Source organism: Salmo salar, chromosome 18 (assembly GCF_965601325.2).
Source record: "Salmo salar chromosome 18, fSalSal1, whole genome shotgun sequence".
NCBI classification, from domain to species: Eukaryota; Metazoa; Chordata; class Actinopteri; order Salmoniformes; family Salmonidae; genus Salmo; species Salmo salar.
Genome location: NC_138308.1, coordinates 37038745 through 37055100, shown reverse-complemented (window position 1 = coordinate 37055100; position 16356 = coordinate 37038745). Strand labels below are relative to the sequence as shown.

Here is a 16356-nt window from a genome sequence, read left to right as displayed (position 1 = left end):
GTATTAGATGGTAAAACACTGTACCAGATGGTAAAACACTGTATTAGATGGTAAAACACTGTATTAGATGGAAAAACACTGTATCAGATGGTAAAATACTGTATTAATGAAAAACACTGTACCAGATGGTAAAACACTGTATTAGATGGTAAAACACTGTACCAGATGGTAAAACACTGTATTAATGAAAAACACTGTACCAGATGGTAAAACACTGTATTAATGAAAAACACTGTACCAGATGGTAAAACACTGTATCAGATGGTAAAACACTGTACCAGATGGTAAAACACTGTATCAGATGGTAAAACACTGTATTAGATGGTAAAACACTGTATTAGATGGAAAAAACACTGTATTTTCCAAAAAACATATTGATTATAATTTTTAACATTCATCCCTTTGGTTGTTTTTCTCCCATCATTCCATATTTGGTTAATACTTCCTACGTACATACGACTTCACAAGTGGTTGCTGACAGGAAAGCGTTGCGTGTGGGTTATACATTTGTTAGGAAGTCCTTATTTCGGTAGCCTACCCTTCAAAACAAAACGTTCTCCATACGGAAGCCAGCGTTCTCCTGTCTAAGTGGTTTAAACTTGACTGGGCTCATATTTCAACGGGTTGTCCTTTGTTAACAGGTCTTGATGAGTGTTACACTACAGAACTAAGCTCACAGGAACGTCCCCTTTCTTTACAGGTTAGACTTGGATCTTGGGCTTGTGTACTAAATGGCACCCTATTCCCTATAGTCCACTGAATAGGACACCGTTTGGGACCTAATCTGTTAGAAGAAGACTAATCTGTTAAATCTGTCTATATCCAGCTACCCCCTGTTAAATCTGTCTATATCCAGCTATCCCCTGTTAAATCTGTCTATATCCAGCTACCCCCTGTTAAATCTGTCTATATCCAGCTATCCCCTGTTAAATCTGTCTCTATCCAGCTACCTCCTGTTAAATCTGTCTATATCCAGCTACCTCCTGTTAAATCTGTCTATATCCAGCTACCCCCTGTTAAATCTGTCTATATCCAGCTACCCCCCGTTAAATCTGTCTATATCCAGCTTCTATATCCAGCTACCCCCTGTTAAATCTGTCTATATCCAGCTACCCCCTGTTAAATCTGTCTATATCCAGCTACCCCCTGTTAAATCTGTCTATATCCAGCTACCCCCTGTTAAATCTGTCTATATCCAGCTACCTTCTGTTAAATCTGTCTATATCCAGCTACCCCCTGTTAAATCTGTCTATATCCAGCTACCCCCTGTTAAATCTGTCTCTATCCAGCTACCTCCTGTTAAATCTGTCTATATCCAGCTACCCCCTGTTAAATCTGTCTATATCCAGCTACCCCCTGTTAAATCTGTCTATATCCAGCTACCCCCTGTTAAATCTGTCTATATCCAGCTACCCCCTGTTAAATCTGTCTCTATCCAGCTACCTCCTGTTAAATCTGTCTATATCCAGCTGCCCCCTGTTAAATCTGTCTCTATCCAGCTACCTCCTGTTAAATCTGCTCCTCTCCTACACCACATTCAGAGGGCTGTGTGTGTGGTGTGTGTGTGTGTGTGTGTGTGTGTGTGTGTGTGTGTGTGTGTGTGTGTGTGTGTGTGTGTGTGTGTGTGTGTGTGTGTGTGTGTGTGTGTGTGTGTGTGTGTACCAAACTACAGTGAATCTTTAAATAAGAATTTGTTCTTAACTAACTTGCCTTGTTAAATAAAGGTTCAAATAAAACTAGAATGATGGATTGTGTTATATTATCTAGACACCATCTGGCTCTGTTTGGTTGTTGCTGTTGCAATCTTTCATTTTTGCAATATTTGAGTAGTCTCGGAAATCCCAGACCATGCTGGAACATTGGTAACTTTGTGGGATGCAACCCATCTGTCTAGAAACACTAATATTTGAGAGATGGAGGGCAAGAGACAGAGAGACAGAGAGAGACAGAGAGGGACAGAGGGGGGGGGGGGACAGAGAGCGACACAGAGCGACAGAGAGGGACACAGAGGGACAGAGAGAGACACAGAGGGACAGAGAGGGACGAGGGCACAGAGAGAGACAGAGAGCTATAATATACAAAAACAAAATAGGCCAAAGGTGACACAATTACTGACTGGCTGCCTATTGAATATTAGTAAAAATATCAGCAGCTGTTTTGACTGAGCAGCTTACTAATGTGATAGGGAACTCTGTCCTACTGCCTAACCCCAACGGTCTGAATCTGACAGCAGATTAAACTGAAAAGATACTGCTGCACAACACACAACACAACAATAGATAATCATTTCCTGGGTCTGGGGGCGTGAGACGGGACAGTGATTTCAGCGGGGGGGAAGGAAAGAGGGGAGGAAGAAAGGAGGGAGGGGGTGTTTTTATGCCTACGTTCCAAATGGCACCCTATTCCCTATATAGTGCACTACTTTTGACCAGAGTGCATTAGGGTCTGGTCAAAAGTAGTGCACTGTGTAGGGAATAGGGTGCCAGATGTCCCTTTTACACGCGAAGAGGATCCCTGGCTCAGCTGGCAGGGACAAGGCTAAAGACTCTAATTAATTAGACACCGAGACAGAAGGAAATGCAACTTGAAGGCATCCTCATTACAAGCCTCGACCTAAGGCGATGTGTTAATGTTATGATACATGATACAATTATACAGCGCCAAGGGCAGACATTAGCCATATGGTAATATGGTAAAAATCATATGCGTGAAATTAGAGGTAATGTAAGACTCTATTTCTAACCGTTTGGGGGTATAATTATTTAATTTTTTCATTGACAATGGTTTCACTATTGAAGTCATATCAAATAAAATCAAATATATTTTATAAAGCCCTTTTTACACCAGCAGTTGTCCCAAAGTGCTTTACAGACACCCAGCCTAAAACCCCAGAGAGCAGGCAATGGACAGGCAGCAGCACAGTGGCTACAGTATGCCACTACCAACACTATGACTGTAGGCTATATTTGATTGACTGTATATTTAATGGTTTTCGGGTATGTTCGTATCAGACATCAATCTACCGTCTGAAGGGAGTTTGTAACCTACTTACCTGTCCCTAACCCTAACACTTGACCCCATTCTCGTCCTCATTGGTAACTGAATCTAAAGGTACGCCAGAGGTAAGGCACAATTATGTAAAAAATGTATTCCCAGTGTTGGTTGTCATCGACCAATAAAATGTGACTTTGTTACAGTACAGGGGACATAATTTACTGTACTCAGAGCTGTGATTCAACCTATTTGATTTACGTGTCATTCGACCAATTCAAAGAGACCTCATGAATCATTCAACATTCCAGAGATGACACCCGGAATGGCCCAATGGCAGGCCCCCGGAGGCGTTTCCTCCAGGCGTAACGTAACGGGAGCACGTCGTCCTCCAGCGGAGGAAAACATGACGGACGGCTGACTGGGGACTGGCTCAGGGAAAATAGCTGCTTGGAATTTCACGCCAGGGTTGGAATACTTTTTTGTCTACATGTTTTGTTACAAGCACAAATCCATCTGTCTGTCGTCTTGGAATTGAGTTATAGTAATCTTCACGTAGCTTCTCTTCTCACCGGGGAGGACACCGAATCCTGTTAGCTGGCGGTCCGGATAACTATTTCCGCTGTGTTTTCCATGTTATGATGGCTAGCACTTGCTAGCTGATGTCTGGGACCGCTGCAATGCTAGGTGATAATTAGCCAAATCGATTTTTAGCTCAACAGTTTTAGTGGATATTTAAAGGTAAGTAGCTTTCACACATGTTAGCTACTCCTTTCAGTCATAGCAAGCAGGTCGATAACTAACTTAGATATGCTAGAAGTAGCAACATGGGAATTCCAATTGGTTCGGCGGCTATCTTGCAGGCGAGCTAGCTAGTTGAGTGTGCGGTAAACCAGCCACAGTTTTAAGTTTCAGCTAGTGCTTGCTGCAAGCTAGCCGAGTAGCATGTTATGGCTAGCTTTTAGGTTTCACGTTCAAGTCCCATTTATTTAGATATTGTCTATCTAATTAGGTAGTTAAGATAACAAGCTAACCATAGCTAGATATCCATCATTGGCTGAAGCCTAGATTGAAAGTAACGTTAGTTAACTACACCTGGAAGTCTCCCCATTCCGTGCCCGTGTGGACCTATCCCAGGTTATCTATTCCTTTAGCTAGAATATGCATTCCATTTCTAGTTATCTACTGTTCGCTAACTAGATATGTAACTGTCAAGTATTGTAACTCGAAACGTGACAGATAGTAAGGTTAATCACTGATTGAGCGACATATGTATGTAGCCAGTTGTAGCGGACACCACCAGTGGTGCCAGCTTGTCACTTATTAGAGTTTTTCAATGGGACTCGGAATTCTGGAAATCCGCCCACAGTGACGCCAGGGGACAGCCCTGTAACGTTACCTCAGGCTGTTTTCTCTACTGGCTAATCCAGATTTTATATGACACTTTTCGCTAGTTATATTAGTCAAGAAGACTATTTTTATTGCCAGGCAATAGCCATCATATGGATCATGTATTGCTTTGCTTGGTGACAATGGAGCGAGTTATCTGGCCATTTTCTATATTGTTTTGCAAGGATAACGCATGATGGGTCCCGTACAGTTACTGCTCTGGACCAGATGGACCATGGGTCCCGTACAGTTACTGCTCTGGACCAGATGGACCATGGGTCCCGTACAGTTACTGCTCTGGACCAGATGGACCATGGGTCCCGTACAGTTACTGCTCTGGACCAGATGGACCATGGGTCCCGTACAGTTACTGCTCTGGACCAGATGGACCATGGGTCCCGTACAGTTACTGCTCTGGACCAGATGGACCATGGGTCCCGTACAGTTACTGCTCTGGACCAGATGGACCATGGGTCCCGTACAGTTACTGCTCTGGACCAGATGGACCATGGGTCCCGTACAATTACTGCTCTGGACCAGATGGACCATGGGTCCCGTACAGTTACTGCTCTGGACCAGATGGACCATGGGTCCCGTACAGTTACTGCTCTGGACCAGATGGACCATGGGTCCCGTACAGTTACTGCTCTGGACCAGATGGACCATGGGTCCTGTACATGATTCACCTGCTGATGATTAAACAAATCTAACGGTCTTCTAGCTAAATTGGAATACCGGTAGTATAGTTTCAGTTTTAGGATGTGTTATGGTGTGGTCTACCTCAAGGAATGTGGAGTGGAATGGCCAAATTACAATCCTAGATCCACAAGCTATGATGACAGTCTTGCGTTTCAGTTGTCGTAATCCAAATAGAGTAGTCTTGCCATAGCGGTCCTAGAACAGTTATTATGATGTGGATTTGCCCATACTGTATGTGTATCTTTTCACCTTTGTCCGTGTGTGTGTTGTGACATAGAAGCCCCAGGTCCTGCAGAATTTTGGGTGTGTTCTTCGCAGCAGGCAGCCCCCCTGCTCTCCCTCCAACGTTGCTTGTAACTCTGTTCCTTTCTCCTATTTAGGTTTTTCGAGACAAAAGATAAGGAATACCTGGTTTTGTATTATTCTGGAATGTTATTCTTCACTACATTTACCAGCATGCACAGCGTCAGATGTGACAGCCACAGCGGCAGAGATTCCACAAGTCTTCAATGTGTTTTTTCTGGATGTTTTTGAAGGCATGTCGCCGCCACTGCGAGATAAACCGCTGACTTTGGATTGTACCCCATTTTCTATTTTTCTGATCAAATATTAACTATGTGTCTACGCAGCAACTTGGATTTGTTTGGATACTTTTAAACTTTCAAGTGAGTGAGACGGAAATCGACAAAAAGGAAACACCAGCACGGGACAAGTAAAACACAAACGATCCTTTCAACTAAAGAAATATCATGGCATCTGTGTGGAAAAGATTACAACGTGTGGGGAAACATGCGTCCAAGTTTCAGTTCGTGGCTTCCTATCAGGAGTTGATGGTGGAATCCACGAAGAAATGGTTAGTTGGGACATTGACTACACACACACACACACCACACACAGGAACGGCTAGTAGTGAGTATTGTAGTGTTTAGGTAAGCAAATAGACAGTAGAGTTGGAACAGCCTGCAGATATGTTTCAGTAGTAGCATGCCCTGAGCCACTGGCATTCTAACATGCCTAACAGGCCTGCGATCCGGGACAGATGTTAACGTGTTGGAGAATGGCATGACAAAAATGCCTGTCTTAGAGAGAGGAGATGGGAGGAGAGTAGATGGGAGGAGATGGGAGGAGAGGAGATGGGAGGAGAGGAGATGGGAGCTACTGTCAGAACAGTTTATTGTGCTCTGTGTTTGACTCTCTCCTCCAGAAAGCCTCTCAGAGGGGGGGTGTTTGACTCTCTTCTCCAGAAAGCCTCTCAGAGGGGGGGTGTTTGACTCTCTTCTCCAGAAAGCCTCTCTGAGGGGTGTGTTTGACTCTCTTCTCCAGAAAGCCTCTCAGAGGGGTGTGTTTGACTCTCTTCTCCAGAAAGCCTCTCTGAGGGGTGTGTTTGACTCTTCTGGGGGGAGGGGGTGTGTCAGAGAGAGGTGTGTTTTCCCATGGCTGAAGTGAGTCTCCTCGCCTCTCTCTAAAACCTCCTCTCGCCTCGCCTCTCTCTAAAACCTCCTCTCGCCTCTCTCTAAAACCTCCTCTCGCCTCGCCTCTCTCTAAAACCTCCTCTCGCCTCTCTCTAAAACCTCCTCTCGCCTCGCCCATCTCTAAAACCTCTTCTCACCTCGCTTCTCTCTAAAATCGCATTGGAAGAAAAGATCCCAGGTCAGACAATGAAAGTTTGTCTCAAAGGTATTAAAACAAACCTGTACCCCTGCACATTGACTCTGTACCGGTACCCCCTGTATATAGCCTCCACATTGACTCTGTACCGGTACCCCCTGTATATAGCCTCCACATTGACTCTGTACCGGTACCCCCTGTATATAGCCTCCACATTGACTCTGTACCGGTACCCCCTGTATATAGCCTCGACATTGACTCGGTACCGGTACCCCCTGTATATAACCTCCACACTGACTCGGTACCGGTACCCCCTGTATATAGCCGCCACATTGACTCTGTACCGCTACCCCCTGTATATAGCCTCCACATTGACTCTGTACCGCTACCCCCTGTATATAGCCTCCACATTGACTCGGTACCGGTACCCCCTGTGTATAACCTCCACACTGACTCGGTACCCCCCTGTATATAACCTCCACACTGACTCGGTACCCCACTGTATATAACCTCCACACTGACTCGGTACCCCCCTGTATATAACCTCCACACTGACTCGGTACCGATACACCCTGTATATAACCTCCACACTGACTCGGTACCGGTACCCCCTGTATATAACCTCCACACTGACTCTGTACCGGTACCCCCTGTATATAGCCTCCACATTGACTCGGTACCTGTACCCCCTGTATATAGTCTCCACATTGACTCTATTCCGGGACCGGTACCCCCTGTATATAACCTCCACATTGACTCTGTACCTGTACCCCCTGTATATAGTCTCCACATTGACTCTGTACCGGGACCGGTACCCCCTGTATATAACCTCCACATTGACTCTGTACCGGGACCGGTACCCCCTGTATATAACCTCCACACTGACTCGGTACCGGTACCCCCTGTATATAGTCTCCACATTGACTCGGTACCGGTACCCCCTGTATATAGTCTCCATATTTACTCGGTACCTGTACCCCCTGTATATAGTCTCCACATTGACTCTGTACCTGTACCCCCTGTATATAGTCTCCAGATTGACTCTGTACCAGTACCCCCTGTATATAGCCTCCAGATTGACTCTGTACCGGTACCCCCTGTATATAGTCTCCACATTGACTCTGTACCGGTACCCCCTGTATATAGTCTCCACATTGACTCTGTACCGGTACCCCCTGTATATAGTCTCCACATTGACTCTGTACCTGTACCCCCTGTATATAGTCTCCACATTGACTCTGTACCTGTACCCCCTGTATATAGCCTCCACACTGACTCTGTACCGGTACCCCCTGTATATAGTCTCCACATTGACTCGGTACCGGTACCCCCTGTATATAGCCTCCACATTGACTCTGTACCGGTACCCCCTGTATATAGCCTCCACATTGACTCGGTACCGGTACCCCCTGTATATAGCCTCCACACTGACTCGGTACCGGTACCCCCTGTATATAACCTCGTTACTGTTATGTACATTTCTTGTGTTAGCTATTGATTGGTTACATTTTTTTAAGTTTAGTTTATTTAGTAAATATTTTAACTATTTCTTTGAACTGCGTTATTGGTTATGGGCTTGTAAGTAAGTATTTCACGTAATGTCTACACCTGTTGTATTCAGCATTTCACTGTAAGGTCTTCACCTGTTGTATTCAGCATTTCACTGTAAGGTCTTCACCTGTTGTATTCAGCATTTCACGTTAAGGTCTACACCTGTTATATTCAGCATTTCACGGTAAGGTCTACTACACCTGTTGTATTCAGCATTTCACGGTAAGGTCTACTACACCTGTTGTATTCAGCATTTCACGGTAAGGTCTACTACACCTGTTGTATTCAGCATTTCACGGTAAGGTCTACTACACCTGTTGTATTCAGCATTTCACGGTAAGGTCTACTACACCTGTTGTATTCAGCATTTCACGGTAAGGTCTACTACACCTGTTGTATTCAGCATTTCACGGTAAGGTCTACTACACCTGTTGTATTCAGCATTTCACGGTAAGGTCTACTACACCTGTTGTATTTCGGTGCATGTGACTAATTTGATTTGATATGCCTTCATCAGGGTATTCACTGTAAAGTCCCTGAGTCCGCTTTCAGAGAAAGTCAATCCAGAAATCTACTCTTCTGTTTACCACAGCATTTCCTGTCTCCAAAAGCCACAACCTTTCTCTCAACTCAATTTAAGGGCTTTATTGGCATGGGAAACATATGTTAACATTACCAAAGCAAGTGAAGTAGATAATAAACAATAACAATTAACACTAAAAATTACTCACACGCTCTCTCTCTCTTTTCTCTCTCTCTATCCCCCTCTCTCTTCTCTCTATCCCCTCTCTTCTCTCTATCCCCCTCTCTCTTCTCTCTATCCCCCCTCTCTCTTCTCTCTATCCCCCCTCTCTCTTCTCTCTATCCCCCCTCTCTCTTCTCTCTATCCCCCCTCTCTCTATCCCCCCTCTCTCTCGTCTCTATCCCCCCCTCTCTCTTCTCTCTAGCCCCCCTCTCTCTTCTCTCTAGCCCCCCCTCTCTCTTCTCTCTTGCCCCCCCCCCTCACACAGACACACACACAATTAATACAACCACTCCCATCAACTGTTTTCTTTTTTTTTTTTAAAGCAATGAGTCTGATGCAACAGATCAGAACATTTTAGCTTAAAATGTTGATGAACTATTAGGGTATTTCTTCACATAAGCGCAGCAATGCGTACATGGCAGTATGCTATAAGCGCAGCAATGCGTACATGGCAGTATGCTATAAGCGCAGCAATGCGTACATGGCAGTATGCTATCAAATCAAATGTATTTATATAGCCCTTCGTACATCAGCTGATATCTCAAAGTGCTGTACAGAAACCCAGCCTAAAACCCCAAACAGCAAGCAATGCATGTGAAAGAAGCACGGTGGCTAGGAAAAACTCCCTAGGAAAAACTCCCTAGAAAGGCCAAAAACCTAGGAAGAAACCTAGAGAGGAACCAGGCTATGAGGGGTGGCCAGTCCTCTTCTGGCTGTGCAGGGTGGATATTATAACAGAGCATGGTCAAGATGTTAAAATGTTCATAAATGACCAGCATGGTCAAATAATAATAATCATAGTAGTTGTCGAGGGTGCAACAAGCACGTCCGGTGAACAGGTCAGGGTTCCATAGCCGCAGGCAGAACAGTTGAAACTGGAGCAGCAGCACGGCCAGGTGGACTGGGGACAGCAAGGAGTCATCATGCCAGGTAGTCCTGAGGCATGGTCCTAGGGCTCAGGTCCTCCGAGAGAAAGAAAGGAGAGAAAGAGAGAGCATATTTAAATTCACACAGGACACCGGATAAGACAAGAGAAATACTCCAGATGTAACAGACTGACCCTAGCCCCCCGACACATAAACTACTGCAGCATAAATACTGGAGGCTGAGACAGGAGGGATCAGGAGACACTATAAGCGCAGCAATGCGTACATGGCAGTATGCTATAAGCACAGCAATGCCTACAACGGCAGTATGCTATAATCGCAGAAATGCGTACATGGCAGTAGGCTGTAAGTGCAGCAATGCGTACACGGAAGTAGGTTATAAGCGCAGCAATGCGTATACGGCAGTATGCTATAAGCGCAGCAATGTGTACACGGCGGTAGGCTATAAGCTCAGCAATGCGTACACGGAAGTAGGTTATAAGCGCAGCAATGCGTACACGGCAGTAGGCTATAAGCGCAGCAATGTGTACACGGCAGTAGGCTATAAGCGCAGCAATGCGTACACGGCAGTAGGCTATAAGCGCAGCAATGCGTACACGGCAGTAGGCTATAAGCTCAGAAATGCGTACACGGCAGTAGACTATAAATGCTCTGTTCTTGCCTTACTGCACAAGCTGAGCATCATTCACAAGTGATAGTACGTTCCTGTCTCTCTGTCTTCACGGGTCCAAAACGTTGATCCCGTTCCGAAATAGACCTGAGATATGCATCAGATACCTTAAACAAAAGTAGGGGTGTGGATCAGAAAACTAGTCAGTATCTGGTGTGGCCACCATTTGCCTCATGCAGCGCGACACATCTCCTTCACATATGATGACGTTGTACCTGTCTTGACTGCATCAAACAGGGAAAAGCTAGTTAAGCTAGCTAGCTAGCTAGGCTAACTGGGGCTGCATGCACTTTCTCTTCCTACAAACAACAACTCCATTCAGAATATAATGTAGCAGCCTACCTGTTGGCTCTGGGTCGTTGTAGCCTGTCCTTCTCCTTTAACTTTTAATTCCATCTTCCATTGATTAGATATCTCCTAACTTTAGTCACACGGAGCCTCTATGACTAGCCTATTGCCGCTTTGAGGACTGACTTCTGATTGGCTAACAACAACAAGCTACACGCGCCACTCACGTGAAAAGCAAAGAGCAGCAGTATAAATGATCAAATGTCTCTGTGTCTCTACAGCAGCAGTCGCATTCGGATCTGTACGGGTCCTTCTGGACAACTCTGTTAAAATTACACAGAGAGCCGTAACAGTCAGATCTGACCCGGACCTGTGACAATCGGATCTGACCCGGACCTGTGACATTAAGTAGCATTCTGGATCCGGACCAGCTCGGGTGGATCTATGCTCTCGCCCGCTCGCTCTCTCGCTCTCGCTCACTCTCTCTCCTCTCTCTCTGTGTCTCTCTGTGTCTCTCTCTCTCTCCATCTCCTCTCTCTCTGTGTCTCTCTCTCTCTCCATCTCCTCTCTCTCTGTGTGTCTCTCTATATCTCCTCTCTCTCTGTGTCTGTGTCTCCTCTTTCCATCTCCTCTCTCTCTCTCTATCTCCTCTCTCTCTGTGTCTTCTCTCTCTATCTCCTCTCTCTCTGTGTCTCCTCTCTCCATCTCCTCTCTCTGTGTCTCCTCTCTCCATCTCCTCTCTCTGTGTCTCCTCTCTCCATCTCTCTCTGTGTCTCCTCTCTCCATCTCTCTCTGTGTCTCCTCTCTCCATCTCTCTCTGTGTCTCCTCTCTCCACCTCTCTCTGTGTCTCCTCTCTCCATCTCTCTCTGTGTCTCCTCTCTCCATCTCTCTCTGTGTCTCCTCTCTCCATCTCCTCTCTCTCTGTGTCTCCTCTCTCCATCTCCTCTCTCTGTGTGTCTCCTCTCTCCATCTCCTCTCTCTGTCTCCTCTCTCCATCTCTCTCTGTGTCTCCTCTCTCTATCTCCTCTCTCTGTGTCTCCTCTCTATCTCCTCTCTCTCTGTGTCTCCTCTCTATCTCCTCTCTCTCTGTGTCTCCTCTCTCTTTCTCCTCTCTCTCTGCGTCTCTGTATCTCCTCTCTCTCTGTGTCTCCTCTCTCCATCTCCTCTCTCTCTGTGTCTTCTCTCTCTCGTATTTGGGTGTCAGTAAGCTGCAGGCTGTTTTCTGAGTGTTTCTCTTACTGTGGATGACCTGGAGTTACATTATACTGGCTCCACTGCACAGGTGGTTGGTGGCACCTTAAATGCGGGAGGACGAGCTCGTCGTAATGTCTTAATAACCCATCCAAAGAGTAGAAAGATTACACTATATGATGCCCGTCTCCTTATTAATGCAGCCACTTATCTAACTAGCATGTTAAACCAAATATACATCTGGCCTCTCCAGCTCCTGCTTTCTCCCGTTGTGTTATTTACAGTCACGTGACCGGTGCAACTGTTCTGGGGAACTACGCTAAGCTTCATAATGTATACTGAACAAAAATATAAATAAGTTACAGTTCATATGAGGAAATCAGTCAATTTAAATGAATTAATTAGGCTCTAATCTATGGATTTCACACAACTCGGAATACAGATATGCATCAGATACCTTAAACAAAAGTAGGGGTGTGGATCAGAAAACCAGTCAGTATCTGGTGTGGCCACCATTTGCCTCATGCAGCGCGACACATCTCCTTCACATAGAGTTAATCAGGCTGTTGATTGTGGCCTGTGGAATGTTGTCCCACTCCTCTCCAGTGGCTGTGCAAAGTTGCTGGATATTGGCGGGAACTGGAACATACTATCATACATGTCGATCCAGAGCATCCCAAACATGCTCAATGGGTAATATGTCTAGTCAGTATGCAGGCCATGGAAGAACTGGGACGTTTTCAGCTTACAGGTAATTGTGTACAGAGCCTTGTGACAAGGTGATGGTGGTGGATGAATGGCACGACAATGGGCCTCAGGAAAAATTGTATTTGTCACATGTGCTGAATACAACAGTCTCTATCTCTACTGGTCTCTCTACAGACTGCCAGTCTCTACTGGTCTCTGTACAGACTGCCAGTCTCTACTGGTCTCTGTACAGACTGCCAGTCTCTACTGGTCTCTGTACAGACCGCCAGTCTCTACTGGTCTCTCTACAGACCGCCAGTCTCTACTGGTCTCTCTACAGACCGCCAATCTCTACTGGTCTCTCTACAGACCGCCAGTCTCTACTGGTCCCTCTACAGACTGCCAGTCTCTACTGGTCTCTCTACAGACTGCCAGTCTCTACTGGTCTCTCTACAGACCGCCAGTCTCTACTGGTCCCTCTACAGACTGCCAGTCTCTACTGGTCTCTCTACAGACCGCCAGTCTCTACTGGTCTCTCTACAGACCGCCAGTCTCTACTGGTCTCTCTACAGACCGCCAGTCTCTACTGGTCTCTCTACAGACTGCCAGTCTCTACTGGTCTCTCTACAGACTGCCAGTCTCTACTGGTCTCTCTACAGACTGCCAGTCTCTACTGGTCTCTCTACAGACTGCCAGTCTCTACTGGTCTCTCTACAGACTGCCAGTCTCTACTGGTCTCTCTACAGACCGCCAGTCTGAAGCTCTGCTGTGCCAGAATGGGGCTAATAAAATAGGTTTTTATAGCTGAAGCTCAATAAAAGAGACATTTCCATCCCAGAAGCCAGAGAGTCAGTCAGTGGGAGAGGAGAGGAGAGGAAGAGACTCAGCAGAAACCATAGTGCCTGTCTCTCTCTCTCAACTTCAATTCAGTTTAAGGGCTTTATTGGCATGGGAAACATACACGACTGTTGAAAAGTTTGGCGTCACTTAGAAATGTCCTTGTTTTTGAAGGAGAAGCTATTTTTTGGCCATTAAAATAACATCAAATTGATCAGAAATACAGTGCCGACATTGTTAATGTTGTAAATGACTGTTGTTGCTGGAAACGGCAGATTTTTAATGGAATATCTACATAGGCGTACAGAGGCCCATAATCAGCAACCATCACTCCTGTGTTCCAATGGCACGTTGTGTTAGCTAATCCAAGTTTATCATTTTAAAAGGCTAATTGATCATTAGAAAAACATTTTGCAATTATGTTAGCACAGCTGAAAACTGTTGCCCTGATTAAAGAAGCAATAATACTGGCCTTCTTTAGACTAGTTTAGTATCTGGAGAATCAGCATTTGTGAGTTCGATTACAGGCTCAAAATGGCCAGAAACAAATAACTTTCTTCTGAAACTTGTCAGTCTATTCTTGTTCTGAGAAATGAAGGCTATTCCATGCGAGAAATTGCCAAGAAACTGAAGATCTCGTACAACGCTGTGTACTACTCCCTTCACAGAACAGCGCAAACGGGCTCTAACCAGAATAGAAAGAGGAGTGGGAGGCCCCGGTGCACAACTGAGCAAGAGGACAAGTACATTAGAGTGTCTAGTTTGAGAAACAGACGCCTCACAAGTCCTCAACTGGCAGCTTCATTAAATAGCACCCGCAAAACACCAGTCTCAACGTCAACAGTGAAGAGGAGACTCTGGGATGCTGGCCTTCAAACATTTGAACGGTAGTCTATGTTAACATTTTAGGGCTCCCGAGGGGCACAGCGGTCGAAGGCACTGCATCTCAGTGCAAGAGGCGTCACTACAGTCCCTGGTTCGAATCCAAGCTGTATCACATCCGGCCGTGACTGGGAGTCCCATAGGGCGGCGCACAATTGGCCCAGCATCCTCCAGGTTTTGCCGGGGTAGGTTGTCATTGTAGATAAGAATTTGTTCTTAATTGACTTGCCTAGTAAAATAAAGGTTAAATAAAATAAAATTGCCAAAGCAAGTGAAGTAGATGATATACACACACACACACACACACACACACACACACACACACACACACACACACACACTGATCAGAGAGGTGCTTGACTCCACTGGACACTAATACAGCATCTCAGTGTTGGCTCTGTTTCATCACCACACCTCTTACTGAGTGGTGTGTTGGCTCTATATCTCTGCTGCTGTCTGGGGGTCAAGGGTCTAGTTCTCTGAGTGGTGTGTTGAGTCTATATCTCTGCTGCTGTCTTGGGGTCAAGGCAGGGGTGGAAATCCCGGGACACACACGACCCCCCCATCCTGGGAAAAATATGATTTGTCCCCCCCAATATATCACTGAAACATAACTATGTAATTTAAATAATATTAATAATACGCAATGAAAGCAATTGTGCTGATTATAGACACTTGATAGCGCGTTTTTAAGTTTCAAAAGATTGCGACCCCCCCCACCCTTTGCCTCACAATGGTTTGATCCACTGCCAGTTCCTTATTTGGCAAGGTAACAGAGGGGTGGTATCCACTGTCTGAAAGGCACTCAATGAACGTAACTGACGTGAGGTTAATCCAGTCAATCGCGCACACACACTAGCTGAATATGCAGAGCTAGCGGGCAAATATGAACTATTAAGCTAGCTAGTACCTATTCCATTTATGTGGCCTCGTCAAAGATGGAATCTTTGCTATCGTCAATTTATTCCAAGATCAGCATGCAGATGATGTAAGTTAGTGCTTCAAAGTCCCTGTGATAAGGTTAGCGATAAACTGAACAGAACTACACTCTCTTCTACCATTGTCTAAAATATATTTAAATGTCTCGTTGCAAAAGCTAAATTGTCGCAAGGGAACTTTTATTTATTTATTTTATTTCACCTTTATTTAACCCGGGTAGCAAAGATTATAGCAAACACCACTGAAACGGAATTGGTGCTCGCTAGCTTTGCAAATTCAGCTATTGTTGGAAGCCAGCCAATATGAAACAAACTATTAAAATTCCTAAAGGTTGCAGCATATGTTGTGTAAATGGTGAACTCATACAGCTGTCAACTCTTGTCATTTTAATCCATTTCACATTTGCTAGCTACCTTTTAGATCGAAGCCCAAATAGAATGATAAAAGATATGATAGAAGCCCATCTCCTACTGTAAATAACCTACACACACTGTGTGTGTGTGTGTAGGTAGCCAGCCAGCCAGGTAGAAAAATGGCAGAAAAATAAAAGACGGACATCAGAGTATTTTTCAGTACACCAAAACGCAAAGTAAGAACTCTAGTAGCCAAATATCTCAAAGACTAGTTGATAAAATGTTCATAAGAAAGAAATGAAATTCTAATGGAAATGTTTCACAATGATGTCATTAGGCAGAGCAGGCAACAGATGGCACACAGACAGCAGAGTTGGGGACAGATATGCAGGGACAGACTGGCAGAGACAGGGAGTCTCAGGTAAGTTTGTTGAGTCTTTGTTTGGCAACATTATGAAAGGTTCTCAATTTTTTTGACTAGACCCCTGGGTCAAGGGTCTAGTTCTCTGAGTGGTGTGTTGGGTCTATATCTCTGCTGCTGTCTGGGGGTCAAGGGTCTAGTTCTCTGAGTGGTGTGTTGGCTCTATATCTCTCCTGCTGTCTGGGGGTCAAGGGTCTAGTTCAGTCCCGTAACACAC

At 45.2% G+C, this 16356-nt stretch overlaps 1 protein-coding gene across 5 annotated transcripts in view; it reads left to right on the top strand.

Annotated features, from left to right (window-relative positions):
- The first annotated feature begins 3373 nt into the window (after positions 1-3373).
- Positions 3374-16356, top strand: part of ehbp1 (EH domain binding protein 1) — a 477797-nt gene continuing 464814 nt past the window's right edge. For 4 of the 5 annotated variants that reach the window (XM_082964937.1, XM_082964939.1, XM_082964938.1 and 1 more), the window contains exons 1-2: positions 3381-3732; positions 5460-5932. In XM_082964937.1, the coding sequence (XP_082821063.1) occupies positions 5829-5932 (104 nt within the window). In that variant the 5' untranslated portion in view covers positions 3381-3732; positions 5460-5828. Of the gene's footprint in view, positions 3733-5459; positions 5933-16356 lie in introns of all 5 variants that reach the window. The other variant, XM_082964936.1, reaches the window with a different exon arrangement.